General features: G+C 35.2%; 1 protein-coding gene across 2 annotated transcripts in view; it reads right to left on the bottom strand.

The window, feature by feature from the left end:
• NCAM2 (neural cell adhesion molecule 2) overlaps positions 1–15,372 on the bottom strand; it is a 394,113-nt gene that overhangs the window by 46,791 nt on the left and 331,950 nt on the right. For both annotated transcript variants that reach the window (XM_006097004.3, XM_023760797.1), the window contains 2 exons: positions 15,125–15,298; positions 3,014–3,133 (listed from right to left, as the gene is read on the bottom strand). In XM_006097004.3, coding sequence (XP_006097066.1) covers positions 3,014–3,133; positions 15,125–15,298 — 294 coding nt within the window. The remainder of the gene's footprint in view (positions 1–3,013; positions 3,134–15,124; positions 15,299–15,372) is intronic.

The following is a 15,372-nucleotide window of genomic DNA, read 5'->3' on the forward strand; positions in this document are numbered from 1 at the left end:
CTTCCTCTCCCTTCCTCTGTAAAATCAATATATTTAAAAAATAATGGTTTCTATGAGCAATTACAGCAAAATGTTTATACAAAAGTAATGCTAATCTTATCTAATAAAAGAGAAACATGCAAATTGACTGTACCTCCGCCACACCCACTATCCAATCAGGAGAGAGTATGCAAATAAACCCAACCAAGATGGTGGCGGCCACGGCCCTGGAGCGAACAGGAGGCTTGGGTTGGCCCTGGCGATGGAGGAAGCCAAGCTTCCCACCTGCTCTGACCAGCTGTGGGCTTCACTCAAGGCTACAAAGTTTCAATTATAGAAGATAAATAAATCCCAGATACCTGCTTCCAGGCCCTGTGGCCGTCGCTCAAGGAGGGTCTGAGAACCTGGGTTGCCTGGGGCCATAGCCCGCTGGCAAACAGCCATCAGCCACTCACCCAGGCTGGCCACGCCCACCAGCGGGGACCCCCCAACCTGAAGGGGGTGTGGCCAGCCTGGGAACAGCCCTCAACCCCTCACCCAGGCTGGACAGGCACCCCAGTGGGGACCCCTAGCCTGAAGGGGGTGTGGCCAGCCTACAAACAGCCATCAGCCCCTCACCCAGGCTGGCCAAGCACCCTCATGGGGTGAGGGTCCCCAATGGGGGGCTTGGCCAGCCTTCAAATAGCCATCAGCCCCTCACCCAGGCTGGCCAGGCACCCCAGTGGGGACCCCAACCCTGAAGGGGGTGTGGCCAGCCTGAAAACAGCCCTCAGCCCCTCACCCAGGCTGGCCGGCCCCCCAGTGGGGACCCTCACCCCATGGGGGCGTGGCCAGCCTGCAAATCACCACAGGCCCCTCGCCCAGGCCGCCCCATGCCCCAAGGAACCTCCACCCTGATCCTGGACACCCTTCAGGGCAAACCAGCCAGCCCCCACCTGTGCACCAGGCCTCTATCTATATTAATAAAAGGGTAATATGCTAATTAGACAGGGAGACCTTCCAGGAGACCTTCTGGACGTTCTTCTAGACAAAGCCATGGTGGCGGGGCCGAGGTAGAGGCCGTTAGAGGCCAAGAGGCGAGGGCAGTTGTGGGTGATCAGGCTGGTGGTGGGTGGGGCCGTTGTGGGTAAGCAGACCAGCAGGGGGGCCAGTTGGGGGCAAGCAGGTCATCAATGGGGGTCAGTTGGAGGTGATCAGGACAGCGGGGGGGGGCGCAGTTTGGAGTGAGCAGGCCAGCAGGGGGGCAGTTGGGGGCGAGCAGGCTGGCGGCGGGGGTCAGTAGGGGGCGAGCAGGCCGGCAGGCAGAGTGGTTAGGGGCAATCAGGCAGGCAGGGAGGCAGGTGAGCGGTTAAGAGCCAGAAGTCTCAGATTGCGAGAGGGATGTCCGACTGATGGTTTAGGCCCGATCCCTGTAAACCGGCAGTAGGACATCCTTCAAGAGGTCCCAGATTGGAGAGGGTGAAGGCCAGGCTGAGGAACACCCCCTCCCCAGTGCACGAATTTTGTGCACCAGGCCACTAGTATAAATAATAATAAAAATAACAGTAATTATGACATATTAAGTACTTTGAATATATTGTCTCATTTAAACTTCAAAAAATGTTGAGAAACCATTTAAATACATATTTGTTATTTAAAAACAAAACGAAAACAACAACAACAATGCCCTTACCCTCAACATGCTCACTGTCTAGGGCAGAGATTTGAAAGTTAACGAAAGTACACAAAGAGATTAGAAATCTTGTCATTTAAAAAGGAAAGGGGAATAAAGGAAAGAGTAGTAGAGAGATGTGTTATGGTGAAACACTTATATAGGGGTTCTATGAATGAATAAAAGTAAGTGTCTCTAAATGAAGTGGAAAATAAAGGTTGGAATGGTTAGCCAAGATCTTAGTAAGCTATAAATGATCAAGCTTTCATTGAATGTGGATGTGCAGTGACCCTGGACATTATCAAAAGGAGAGAAGTCAAGACAGGATGCAATCTTTAGTTCAAACTGCTAATGCATAAAGCACGATGGCAGTTGAGGGAGGGGTGTAAGGATGGCAGGCAGGCAAAGGTTGGTGTGGGTGGAAAGTGGGAAGGTAAAGGGCGGTGTTGTTGAAGATTACAAGTAGAACAGAGACAGGTATCTTTACATTTTTGTTCAGTTACTCTAGACTCATTTTCATCTGGAGATAGTAATAGGAAGCAAGATGTATTTGCAGTCCTGCTGGTGAAAAAAATGAGAAACTGAAAACAACACTGGCATTGGGAATGGAGAAAAGGGAACACATCTAACCAATTTTTAGACAAACAGAAAATAATTGGTCACAAATTGGGATGATATAATTTATGTGGTGAACTTGACTGTCTTGATATGCATATATAGTAGACAGGCTTATGCATAAATTTTATAACAACATTTATTTAGTCACACTCAATTTTTAAACAACTTATTCAACAGAAAGGAAATATAAGCCATTTTAAATTTCTCTTAACTTCATATAAACTTAGTTGACTTATAAGTACATAACACTAGGATTAGTTTTTGCAGGTAAGCTTACTGTATTTTAATATAAAGTCAAAGATGAGTTTAGTAATGAGAGCAAAGCTACAACAGTTATTCTCTGCAGTCACCATTACAATGGATTCATTTAATGGTGCATCTTTCTCACACTTAGGGCCTATGTAATTTATGGGATAAAGGTAATAGTCATGCTTCATCAAAAGAATAGAATATGGGCATGTTACACACACTTTTCTCCTCCCTAGCAGAGTATAGTCTGAGCACTACAATTTCCTTAATCAGACTCTAAAGAAGTAGGACAACTTCTGATTGGGACAATTCCTGAGAGAATTGTACTGTATATATTGCAGTGCATCTTTTTCTCTTTGCCCTGCTCCAGAGCAAAGTTAATTTTATAAATCTGAGATGCCACCATATCCTCCAGCTGCTTTAACAGAGACATCATTCACTTTTCCCAAGTGTTGAAAGGACTCCCAGCATTTTAAAATCCCGGCAACAGTGATCAAAACAGAGAGGAGTACTTACGAACTGGTAATGTTTGGAAGATTTCTATTTTACTGTAGTCTCCTTGCCCTTTTCCATTCACAGCTGCAACCCTGATTTCATAAGTTGTATTTGGTTCCAGGTTGCTCAAAACAACCATTGCTAGAAGAAGAAAATAATAGATATGCCTATGATTAATGCATTTTCATAAGTAAACAAATCAACTGATTGCAAGGCTGAATAAAAAATTTCACTGTAAATCTTTCCATGGAATACCCGAAAAAGATAGAAGTAGGTCTTAGGGGAAAATGATTTGTGAACAGTCCTCTTCTTCACCTCGATTTTAGCTTTCTAACTCAATGCAGTAACTTTCAAATAAGGAAATTCGTAGTTTCTTTTGCGATGCTTATACTAAAAAAGCAGAAAGTAAAATCCCTTCTCCCACCTTTTTAATATTCAACAAATAGAATGCTTTAAATAAACCATTTTAGTGTATGCATCCCAAATATTTTGTCTACTCTAAATTGATTTTCTATAGAATGTAATGGCAAAGTGGAATTCAATAGACAGAACTCTGGCCCCACCTATAAGGTGTTTCAATCATGCCCAGGAAGTGTCACAGGTGGACTCAACAGCAAAAGGAAACCATTTATTCAATAACCTCAAATCAAATTAATTTTAATGCTAGTTTGTAGGTTATCATCTTTTGTATTTTCTCTCTAAATTTCCTCTCTACACTGTACCGGACCTGGATTCAACATGACCCAAAGAGGAAGAAGTAATCTGACAAAGTGCAAGGATTTGAAGGTTATTAGAAACCTCTACTGGGTCATGTCAACCCCTTTAATTTACTAGAGAATTTGGTATATGATTGCAGACTTCAAAATATTACATCTTTACAAATTCCTCTAGGAAGTTAACAGAACTCTATAGTTGCCTCTATCCTGAATGCTTTTGCTAACAGAGGAAAAATTAACCAGTGGAAATGGCTGTACCTTGACAAACAGAAAAAGAAAGTCATTCCTGATTTACCTAATCACTCCAAGTCAAATGATCAATTCATAAAGAAGACATATAAATCATAAAATAATATATTAAACTATAGGTTACCAGGGTCATATTTGTAGGATTATTTTTTGACATGAACCATGAACGAATATTGTATACATTCAATAAAATTCCAATAACTTATGAACATATTTCCAATAATTAATTACATTTCCATATACATTCACTAAGTAATATTTTTCATTCTGTTCTATAGGGACAAACATACTGAATTTGTGTTTTTGTTTTTTGTTTTTTGAATCCTTACCTGAGATATTTCCATTGATTTTTAGAGAGAGTGGGAGAGAGAGAGGGAAAGACAGAGTAATATCAGATGAGCAAAACGCATTGATTGATTGGCTTCTGTTGCACCCTGACCAGAGCCCAAGCCTGGTAGGAGTTTGCAACCACGGTATGTGCCCTTGTATGGATTTGAACCTGAGACCCTTTGGTCTGCAAGCCAACGATCTATCCACTGAGCCATACTGGCTAGGGCCTGAATTTGTTTTGATAGTTTCTTTTGTTCCATTCTTTTCCCGAGTATTCATTATCCTGACATGTGTTTAGCTTTTTCCTTATAATTATTTATTATTCATTGACTTACTTATTCAAGTATAGAAAATAAAGTTAGTAGATATATTTCATAGATGTTTCTAAAAGTCACAATTTAATATATATGATGTGTACATGGTGTATTTTATTATGTATACCAGATAAATAGTACTAATAAAAATACATAGTCCAGATATTAATCAGGGTTTATTTAACCTACTACATATTAGTATGTTCTAAAATCTGCAGAAATCATGAATTACCAATTGACAAAATTTACATTTGTATTTCTCAGTTTTTGTGCCTTAGTGTAAAAACAAATGAACTTGCTTTTGAGAGTGCATTGCCTTATGAAAGCCTCAGATGAAAAAATATAGTATCAGAGTTAAGAGAGGAAAACTGGAAAAGCACTAATTGGCAGGAAATCCAACTGATTAGAAGCTGAAAGGATAAATGGGGAAAACAAGGTTTGAATTCAACTAGTACTACACAAACGGGGACATTATCTGCAGATGGTGAGGTAATGCAGAGTTAATGCATTACTCATCTTTGACTTTACATTAAAGGATAAAATACTGTATGTTTACCTGCAAAAACTAGTCTTAGTGATATGTACTTATAAATGTTAACATTTACAAAGATAATCTATATAGAGAGTATGCTGTATGAGAGATTGCTGTGGATGCTTTAACTGCTAGACAACTTTGGTATGTGATGTGCCTCTGTATTTCTATGATGTAAAGATGCAGCTGCTACCATTATTTTAAGATTATGGAGTTAGTAATGCTTATAGTCAATTGTGTGTCTTGATACAATTAGGCAAGAAAAGCAATAGAATGTAAAGCAAACAATTTTAATTGTAAATAAAATTATTCATAAATCAGAAGTGTGCAGATCACACTTTATCTTTTCAGATCCAAATGGATAAGCAATAGAACAAAGTATCAGAACATATCGAGTCAGGAGAAAATGAGGTTATTATTTAGATTAAACAAGTCAAACAACGATACCACCCCCCAAAACACACACACACACACATACACACACACACACACACACACACACACAAACAAAACCACAACTCCACATTTTACTTGAATTTCTACTAAAAGCTCTTTCTGGCTCAGATTTCCAGCAAACCCCCTTCTCTAACATTTCACAGGGATCCTGGGGGGCTTTGAGTACCTCCTACCTCTTGCCAAGGGAAAAGCAATTCATTTCATTATAATCAATTCAGAACTCATTTCCCCCACTTTTCCTTATATTTTTCTGGTCTCAGTGTCAAGACTCGCCCATTTACTGACTGAGTCTCACAGCAGAGTGGTTTGTGGAGGAGCGAACCAAAACGAATCTACTGATGTCTGAACTGGTCTTACAGCGCTGGGCTACAGCCCTCAAACTAAAGCGGATGAGGGGAGGCTGAGAACCGTCAAAATCATAGGGGAGTGGCATGGAAGTCAACCTACTGATGAAAGTTCTCCAAAGTTTATACACAAGAAGAAGTACGTTTGTTTTTTCGGTACTAACTCTAGAGGTTTGGGTACAATAACCCTTATTGTGAGACTTATTAACATTGTATGAACATGAAGATTATTATGTGAAACAGAAAGAACTCCATAAATTGAGACCAACTTAACAGGGGGGGGGGAAGATTTAGGGGAGGTAAAGCCTAGATGGGTAATTTGACTTGCCTTTTTAACTGAGAGGATTTATACATTAAATCATCCATAATTTACTGGCTTATTACCAAGCAGAGGGGGTTTGAATACCCAAGGTACGGACTAAAAGCAAACCACCACTTGAAACATGAAGGCTGTGTACTCTATAATAGTCGTACCTTAAATTATAAACCTAGTTAATAGAAGACTTTCTTTCCCACTTGTGCCCATATAATAGAACGATAGGACCACCCACTCGGGTGTGGGATGGTTCATTCCCTATAATTTATTAGAAACTCAAACAGTAGGTAAAAGTAGACCTAAATTATAAACTACTAAAAGTTGTCTAAGGACAAATGGCATACATTAAGGGATTTTATAGGTATGTTCAGTTAGCAAGATTTGGAAATCATAATGTAATTCTTCTGAAAATAATAAATAATCATGATTTTTTTTTTCACATGGCAACGGGGATAGGTTCTATAAAAATATAATTTCCCTCATGAATTTAAATATATTTAAATACAATTGAGTTTCACAACTGATGATTTTGAAACCTGGCTATAAATGCAAAAATATAGCAGATATTGAAATAGATTAAAATAATGACATTAGAATTGAAAATGTCAGGATGATCTGACCATTAAACATTATTTTACAAGGGTGCAATGATCATATCAGAGAGAAAAAATTGGAGCTGTATTTTCCCTTTAAGAATGGAATCAGACTTTATTAAAGGAAGCTGAACAGATAAGTTTTTTTTTGTTCAGACAATGTGTTTTAAATCCCTTTCCTTAGGTTGTCAAGAGAAGCTGAAGGTGCAGAATATTTACAACCCATGGAGTAAAATAAATTACATATTTGCAAACTAATTATACTGAGCAACACTCTAACGTGAGATTAAATGTAGTCATGCTTTCTTCTTCGCTCCCTTAAACCTTGGATCTCTCCATGGGGTTATCCGACCATTCAGTGTAAGAGATAAGGGCTCCCTGGGTATGGAATTGCTGTCTCACCTACATAAAAGTTGTTCAAGTTGTCAAGATATGTGAAACATGTTAGATAGCTATGAGAAATGTCAAAGCTTAGCTAGAGCAGAACTAATCATTCAAAATTACACTTGCTGTTAATCTCCTCAGATAGATCTGAAAATACAGTGAAGTCCCTGAAGTTTCTCACCAAAGACGAGCTTTTGTTTTCTAAACAAAACAAGCAAAAAAAAAAGTTTTTTTAATCTGAAAAAAAATATCTGGCTTGCTTCTACATGAGTTTGTAACAAGCTTGAATAATAATAAAAGTGTGTGTGTGTGTGTGTGTGTGTGTGTGTTTACCTTTTTTATCCATAATGTAGAACTTTTAAATATTTTGACACCAGTTATTTTTTACAAACAGAAGAATAACTCCAGGGATAATTCCTTTACTAATGCAAAGTGCCTTTCAGTTTTCTTAAGTTTATGTATGTGATCATCTCCAGCCAATTCTACTTTCATTTACTTTTGAAAATTTAAATTCCCAGTTTTACACAAATTATATTAAGTTTCAAGATTGTATTAGTTGCAAAAGAAAATCTCACCTGTTTATAAGTGCATTAGAGGTCTTTATGAACCATATATATAATTGTAGGATATATAATTTGATATAAGTAACATTTATGAATAGGTTCTTTATAAAATATTCATATAGTTATAGATTTTGATTAACAGAAAATTAATAAAATGATTATGTGTGATTTGTATGGGATTTTTTTCTTAAAACAATGTGTTGGTGGCACCAGTTTAAGATCACAGTTCATTATTTCTGAACATTCATTAATTTTCTCTTTACTATACTGTTTTTTTTAATTCTTTTCCATGGTAAGTATAAACTATATATAAAAATTAACATAAAAAAATCTAATAGCTGAGTTTTAACTGACATGACATTTTTCACAGGAAGTACTTAGCATCCCTTAAAATTAAATGGTTTTCACTTGAAATATACTCCCTATATCATAACCTTGATTTAAAAATAGTACAGTTCCATCAAAAATATTTGTTTCCTAAGCAATTCAAATTTTTTTCATTTAATGAGTCCTCCCTTATGAGAAAACTCATAATAGTACTTCAAAATCCTCTTAGAGGTCATATGTTTCTATAGTTATTCTAGACATTTCCATTAGCTCTAATCAAGAAGAATTTATAATCTATATTCTAGCAAAGATCATTTTTACACTTAATATTAAAGTATCCAGATGCCCAGAAGAATGTTTGAGCAGCAATATGGGCTCTATTTTTCTTAGGTTTCTGGGAACTGTGAATATTTTCATCCCCTTGTGAATTAAGTTCCTATAAAACACTCATGAAATATTCATGTTTCTTTTCTCACTATTCACAAAACATCTTTCCTATATAAATTAATTTCATTTCCTTATGCCATTTATTTCTCTGCTGCAAAAATTATAGATATACAAAAAAGCTCATTAGTTTTATTGAAAAATTAAGAGAAATATTTGTACAGAAGCTTTCTTTATCATTGTAGCAGAGACCAGGCTGAGTGCAGAATTATGCATGCATTTGTGTCTTCATCTTGAGATAATGTGGGAAGCTTCCAGCAGACAACTAATTTTACTTATGATTTATTTCAATTTTCTCTTAGCTTAGTTTCCTGTATACTTCGATCTACACAGTTTAAATTCATTAAGATTTAAATTACATATAAATTTCAAATTTAGCTCTGTTTCTTTTTATGGGCACCATGAAAACAGTCCAAGACATTCTAGTTTTGAAGTTTAGCATACAGAACTCTCTCCACTTCATGCAAATTAGAACAAATTTCCTTTCACAGAAAATATGGAATTAGTGCAGATTACGTTTTTCCCCTTCCTTTGATATTCATAAGAGTTTACTGCACTTATGTTTAACACAGCCTGATTTTTACATCCATTTCTCTTTTACCATGTGAAATCTAGTGTTTAGAAATGATAGCAACTTTTCTGCAGGCACATTTCTTCTTAGGACAGTGCAATATAGAAAATTTTCCTTGTAGATATTTTTAAAAGGCATTGGAACTTATTAAGATTTAAAAATCTATAGTAGTTTAGGGCTAACTTTAAACAATGTTGATTTTTCATTGTTTCTAAAAGTGAAATATACTAATATGATAGAGGGAAATCCAGTTTCACTCAATTAACTGTAAATAGCATGGATTAAAAAAAACACTGGAATCAAAACTTTAAAGTTTAATGTGAAATGAAGTTACAATAACCTTCAACTATTAGAAAACTACAGGAAAACTACAGATTTTTCCACAAAACAACCATTAATAATATAAAAATCAACCATTTTTTCATGATTTTAATAGCTCCATAATGCAAATATCAAAAATTCTTCACACATTTAGAAAGGTAACAACTTAGGTAACATTATTATATAGCAAAACGACTTGGAAAAAATATTTGTATGGGCTTATTCTAACTTTGGTTAAATGATAATTCTCATTCTTATTGTTTTTACCCTGTATTTTAAATGTACTAACAAAAGAAAAACTATTTCATACTCAAGAATTACCATGGAGAGATATTTATAGGCAATATCTTTAATAAAATGTTTCCACTGACAATTATTTACTTTCTTTTTTAGTTTTATAATTCAGATATAAGGAAGCTTAATCCTATATATTTTCATTATAAAAACTAATTTAGAAATTAACAAAAAGATATCTGCCTTATTATATCATTATATACTGTGTTTATAGACATAACAGTGTACATATCCAGTGTATGCCTCAATTACTAATGAATAATCCAAGAAGTATTGAATAAATTGAAATCTATTGCATAATTAGTGGATTTTTGAATAACAAAAATTTGAGGTGAATATCAAATAGTAGGTTTCCAAAAAGAGATATGATTGAATTATTTTTTTGAATACCAATAGATTCTCTTATGCAATGTAAACATATTCACCAATAGGAAGAGATGCCATATTGAATAATTTCAATTGGCACCACTCACATCACAATCTATTAAATATCTCTTCTTGTAGTTGTGTGTTATACAATATATGCAACCTAAGATTGTGTCGATATGCAATGGTCTTTGTTATTCTTGTTCTTATTGATAAAAACTGCCATGTTTTGAAGCTTAAATTTATATTTATATTTTCCACTGAGTGTGCACAAGCCATACAACACACCAGAGAATATAGCTAATCATGAGTACTAATCATTACTCAGTAAGAGACATCGATATGCTCATTTTTCTAAAACTATGGTTGTCAATATTGTAATTATCAATATGTTAACAAATTAATTTAATTTAATATGGACTATGCTTTAAAAAAATTAAAAGCCAAAATATAAACATATAATATTATTTTGAAAATAATAAATGTCTGTAATAAAAGGAGAGATAAACTGATTAGTCCCGTAGAACTCAAGAAAATCTCAGGAATTTTAAGAGTAAGAAGATGGGATAAAAAAACTGGATGACCATTACACATCTGAATAATTGTACTCTCATGTCCTCTTCTCACACTTAAGGGAGGATACATTCTTCTCTCTCATTGCTACACTAGATGGAGGTCTCCTACCTAGGAAAGTTGGACCAAGGACTTTAGACGTTGAAATTCTACCACGTGGAAGTGTGGAGTGGATGTACTGGATGAAAGATGTGGGAATTATCTGACACAAGCTGCTTCTCCATAGAGCCCTGGCGGCCAGGTGTGTTGATAGTAACTGAACAGCCTCAAAAAAGAACACTGACATTTCCTGGACCTTTGCTATGGGGACATTAGAAGCCCACGTGATCACAGTGCTTGAAAAGCCCAGTCTTTCCAAGCAGAACCTACTGGTGCTTTCTTCTCACTTTGGAATATACAAATCCAGATGTGGATCACCAAATAATTGAGGTAAGTTTCCTATGGGAATAATAAAAAATAAAACAAATAACAATGACCAAAAAAAAAAAAATCAGAGAACAAAACAACTTTGAAAACAGATATCTTTACAATGATGCCAGAGATAAGAGGCCACACTGCATGCATGAAATAAGGAATGACAGAGAATTAAGGATTTAGAAATTTTAAAAAATAATAGATAAACTGAAAGCTATAATATAAATGTTGAAAGAAAATTTAAATTAGAACAAAAATAGAAGTAGAGACAATGAGAGAGAAAAGACCTGAAAATTGGAAAATTAATCCAAAAAAGCCAACATTTGATTAAGAAATTCTAAAACAAAACAAAGAGGAAAATTACAAAAAAAATTTGCCAAAATCATTTTACTACTAATGGGCATTAATATCCATATTTAAAAGTTAAATGATTCTTTGATGCAAATAGTGGAAAAGAACTCTTTATAGGCCAGATACAACCCTGCTGCATTAAAAAAAAATGTGGGGTTGAGGCGGGATGGGAGAGCATCATGAAAAACTAGAACACAGAAATAACTAGATTCTTCTAACTGAGGTGTTGGTAGGAAATTCCATACATGCAATATATTTTTCATTATTGATATGGAGCCCTCAGTCTAAATTTACATAAAGGATAGCAAGTTTGCAGTTTTGGAGTATTCAAGTGGGGAAGATTCTTAATTTCAAGAGGACTGCAGATACCACTGAGTTTAGGGCAACCCTTTAAGGACAAAGAAAGGTACTAGGAAGTAACATCTCTGTGGTGCACCAAAAAGTTGCTTAATATTTGATCTACTAATCTTCACTATTTCAAATTAAGCTTCTATTCCAAATTAGTTTGCTGACCTACCAGGTACAAGCATATATTTTATAAACCCAAATCTATACTTCAAAACAACCTTGGAAAAAATGCTTATTGAACACTACTTCTCCACAAAACTGAAAATGGCTTTCTCTGCCATAGAAATTGATCTTTCCATCAGCTTTTAATTAAAATCGAACTTTTATTAATATGGGAACCTAGATTAAAAGTTTGTAATTATATGTAATAATAAAGCATGTACATAACCTTAATTATAGTGTTTATAAACTAAATATAATAATGTTAAAATTACCATCTATAGATTAAATTATACATAATGTTATATCCAACAAAGCACCACTGAGTTTAGTGGAGCTATACAATGAAAGAACTGAAAAAAAAATCCAACTGTATAGCTATTTTCAAATTGTACTCAGCTATTACATTCTTCAATAAGTGAAAATCACAAGAATTTAAAAAGTAAAAGTTTCAAATGAAAGTTCCATTTAGAAAAATGCTATTATTTTCAAAGAAAAATTGTCTCCTTTATTTTCAGAAACAAAGTGTAATTCCACTATACCCCCACATCCAAATAAAGCAGAACACGTAGTCATTCTGGTTGAGATTCAAAGGACTTCTTTCGATGTGTGAGTCTAACTGGCTAAACCTTTCACAAATCAAAAGAAATAGATTAAGCTGTTTAGGAGAAATGTTTTCATGCTCGCTTAAAAAGATCTTGATATTTTAAACTATTAACTTTTTTTCATTTTTACTTTGAAAGCTGAAAAATTAGTAGTTGTTTTACAAGATTATTATTTTCTCTTCATTTGTGCCTAATGAGGTGTCTAGAACATGCTTACAAAGTATTGAATGATATGGCAATGGTCATGTAAACCTCCCAACCAAAACGTCTTGCTACACCTGCAAAACATGTTTTTTGACTCAAAATTATAAGGCAGAATGACTCACATTTTATATTTGAGTAGTATAAGTTGTTAATATCTTATTTGTTCACAACTCTCCAGATTTTGAAAATTAGTTTGTGTCACATCAGTTGTTGGGATAATCAGGAAAGCTTCAGCTAAATGTTAAAGAAGAATATAATAATATGTCCAGGTCTCAATTGCACCCCAACCCTAGGACCAGGTGCAGAGTGAGCAGGTGAAATTCATAGGAAATTAATTAATGGGTTATTTAGAACCAGAATCTACTAACAGGAAATTTGTATGCTAAAATTTTCTTGCTAAATGGCATTGCAATCAAGCATGAGCTAATATTTATTTCTAGGTGGCAATATCAGCAATTAGAAGTCGTTACATGAAGAGTATATAATAAATTAGAGAAATAAGAAAAACTAACTGAACATTGACTAAACTTATGTAAATTAGAATAAATAACTAAAGCTATTTTAAAGGCAAAAAAGAGTAGTCACTGAAATGTGTGTGACCACATGCACCTGTCTTTTCATAGATTAAACCTAAATCTTCTAACAAATGCCTTAAAGGCAATGCGTATAATTATGTTTGAAAAAAAATCTCTTAAACTTTAGGATGAATGACCAGCACAAACTATAATCCAACAGAAAAAAGAAGCATTTCTTCACTATTCAAAAATTTATAATTTTTAAAATATGTGCTTTAAGATATGTCTTCAGCTTTTCAGCAATAGGGTCATCTACATAGACAAAAATAAATCTGCTAAGTACATGTAAAACTTATATGTGCCATTGTAACAAAACCTCTTTAAATGAACATACTGTCTCACAGGAAGGAAGTCAAACTCTGAAACGACTAAAAATGAAGTGGGTGGGACACCTGAAGCTAGAGGAGAGCCATATAATTGTTTTCCCATCAACTACTGCAGTCCTGTTGAAAATGTCACCGCGACTCAAACAACCAAGAGTTTTGCCCAGACCTCTGAGACAGAAGATTGGGTTTGAATATCTTCTCTGGGGCTGAAAGTTCTTGGAGAGAAGTAAAATTATGAGCTAGAAACGAGAGAGAGAGAGAGAGAGAGAGAGAGAGAGAGAGAGAGAGAGAGAGAGAGAGAGAAAGAGAGAGAGAGAGAGAGAGAGAGAGAGAGAGAGAGAGAGAGAGAGAGATATCCTGGCAACTAAAACGTTGTCTGGCTTGCAATCCACCTGCATCTCCAGGGACAGGTACTTAGCTCTCTGTCCCACAGAAAGTACAGGTGAAAACACAGGAAGCCCAAAAGAACTACACAGCACCATTGAAGAGGTACTTGATTCCATTCCATGGGAATTGAAACATGGGGTAAATAATGATTGACTGGTAATATTTCTGACATTTCTATCTAAAACCTCTATTCACTTTTAGTACAAGCTAAACAAGCAGGTGCCCACACAGGTGAGACTAGAATGATTTTATCTGTTCCGTCTCCATTGACTACTAGAATGATTCTTTACAGGAAGGCTTATGCCATTTACAGAACCTTTATACCATACATGCAAGGCTTAAGGCAGGGCCAGGAGAGGAAGACAGGAGGGAGCAATCATTTCCTTACTATTTTATGCTAGACTTTTGGACCACTCAATGCAGTTCTATGACCCAAACAACCAAGTCCAAATCTCATAATTTGTTATTATTTTTTTACGTTAGTTCCTTCTTATAGGAGAAAAAAAATCACATTTTCACATGATGAAATTCTACATAAGTAAAAAGTAGAGTTATAAACTGTTTTAACTTCTCTGAGTTAGTTAACTCTATACTCAAAATGTCATGATTGGTGGCAAAATTTGAATTTTCAAAATGTAATATTGAAATAAAGTTTAGTAGGCAGATGAATTTTTATAGATGATATTTTACACTATGAGTTTCATACCTACTAATGGATGAAATATTAATAAGTGAAAAAAAAATTTTCAGAATATTCAGTCATCAAATCTCACATGAGCAATTGTTTTTCCACCACCAAAATTTTAAATTCTAACTTCCCTCCCACCCCAGAATTGAACTTTCATGATTTTTTTTCTACTCATCCATCTTTACTAAGGATGCAAATTTCCCCACTATGTTTAAAAGTTATTTCCAAAAAGAGAACGTAAAATGGGTGATGGAAATGTCTTCTCAACTCTACCATATTAAAAGAAAAGAAGTACATTTTGAAGGAAAAGAAAAAGCTAAGCACACAGGTATGTTTAAGATCAGCTTGAATTAATTTACATACTTAAAAATCATTGACTCACTTTGAACTCCATGGGAGCGTACTATTTTCCAGGTCTCTGATGCCACTTCTTTGACATCCACTTGATAGTGATGGATAGGCACACCTCCATGGGAATCTGGCTTGTTGAAAGAAATTTTGGCTGTGGTCTGTGACAGCTCTATAATCTTCACCCCATAGGGACTGGATGGTACATCTATGAAGGAATAATCACAAAGAAAATATAACCTAATGTAGATGGACACTGTACAGATGATGTGCTGTGGAATT

This window comes from Myotis lucifugus, unplaced genomic scaffold (genome assembly GCF_000147115.1).
Source record: "Myotis lucifugus unplaced genomic scaffold, Myoluc2.0 scaffold_193, whole genome shotgun sequence".
NCBI lineage: Eukaryota > Metazoa > Chordata > Mammalia > Chiroptera > Vespertilionidae > Myotis > Myotis lucifugus.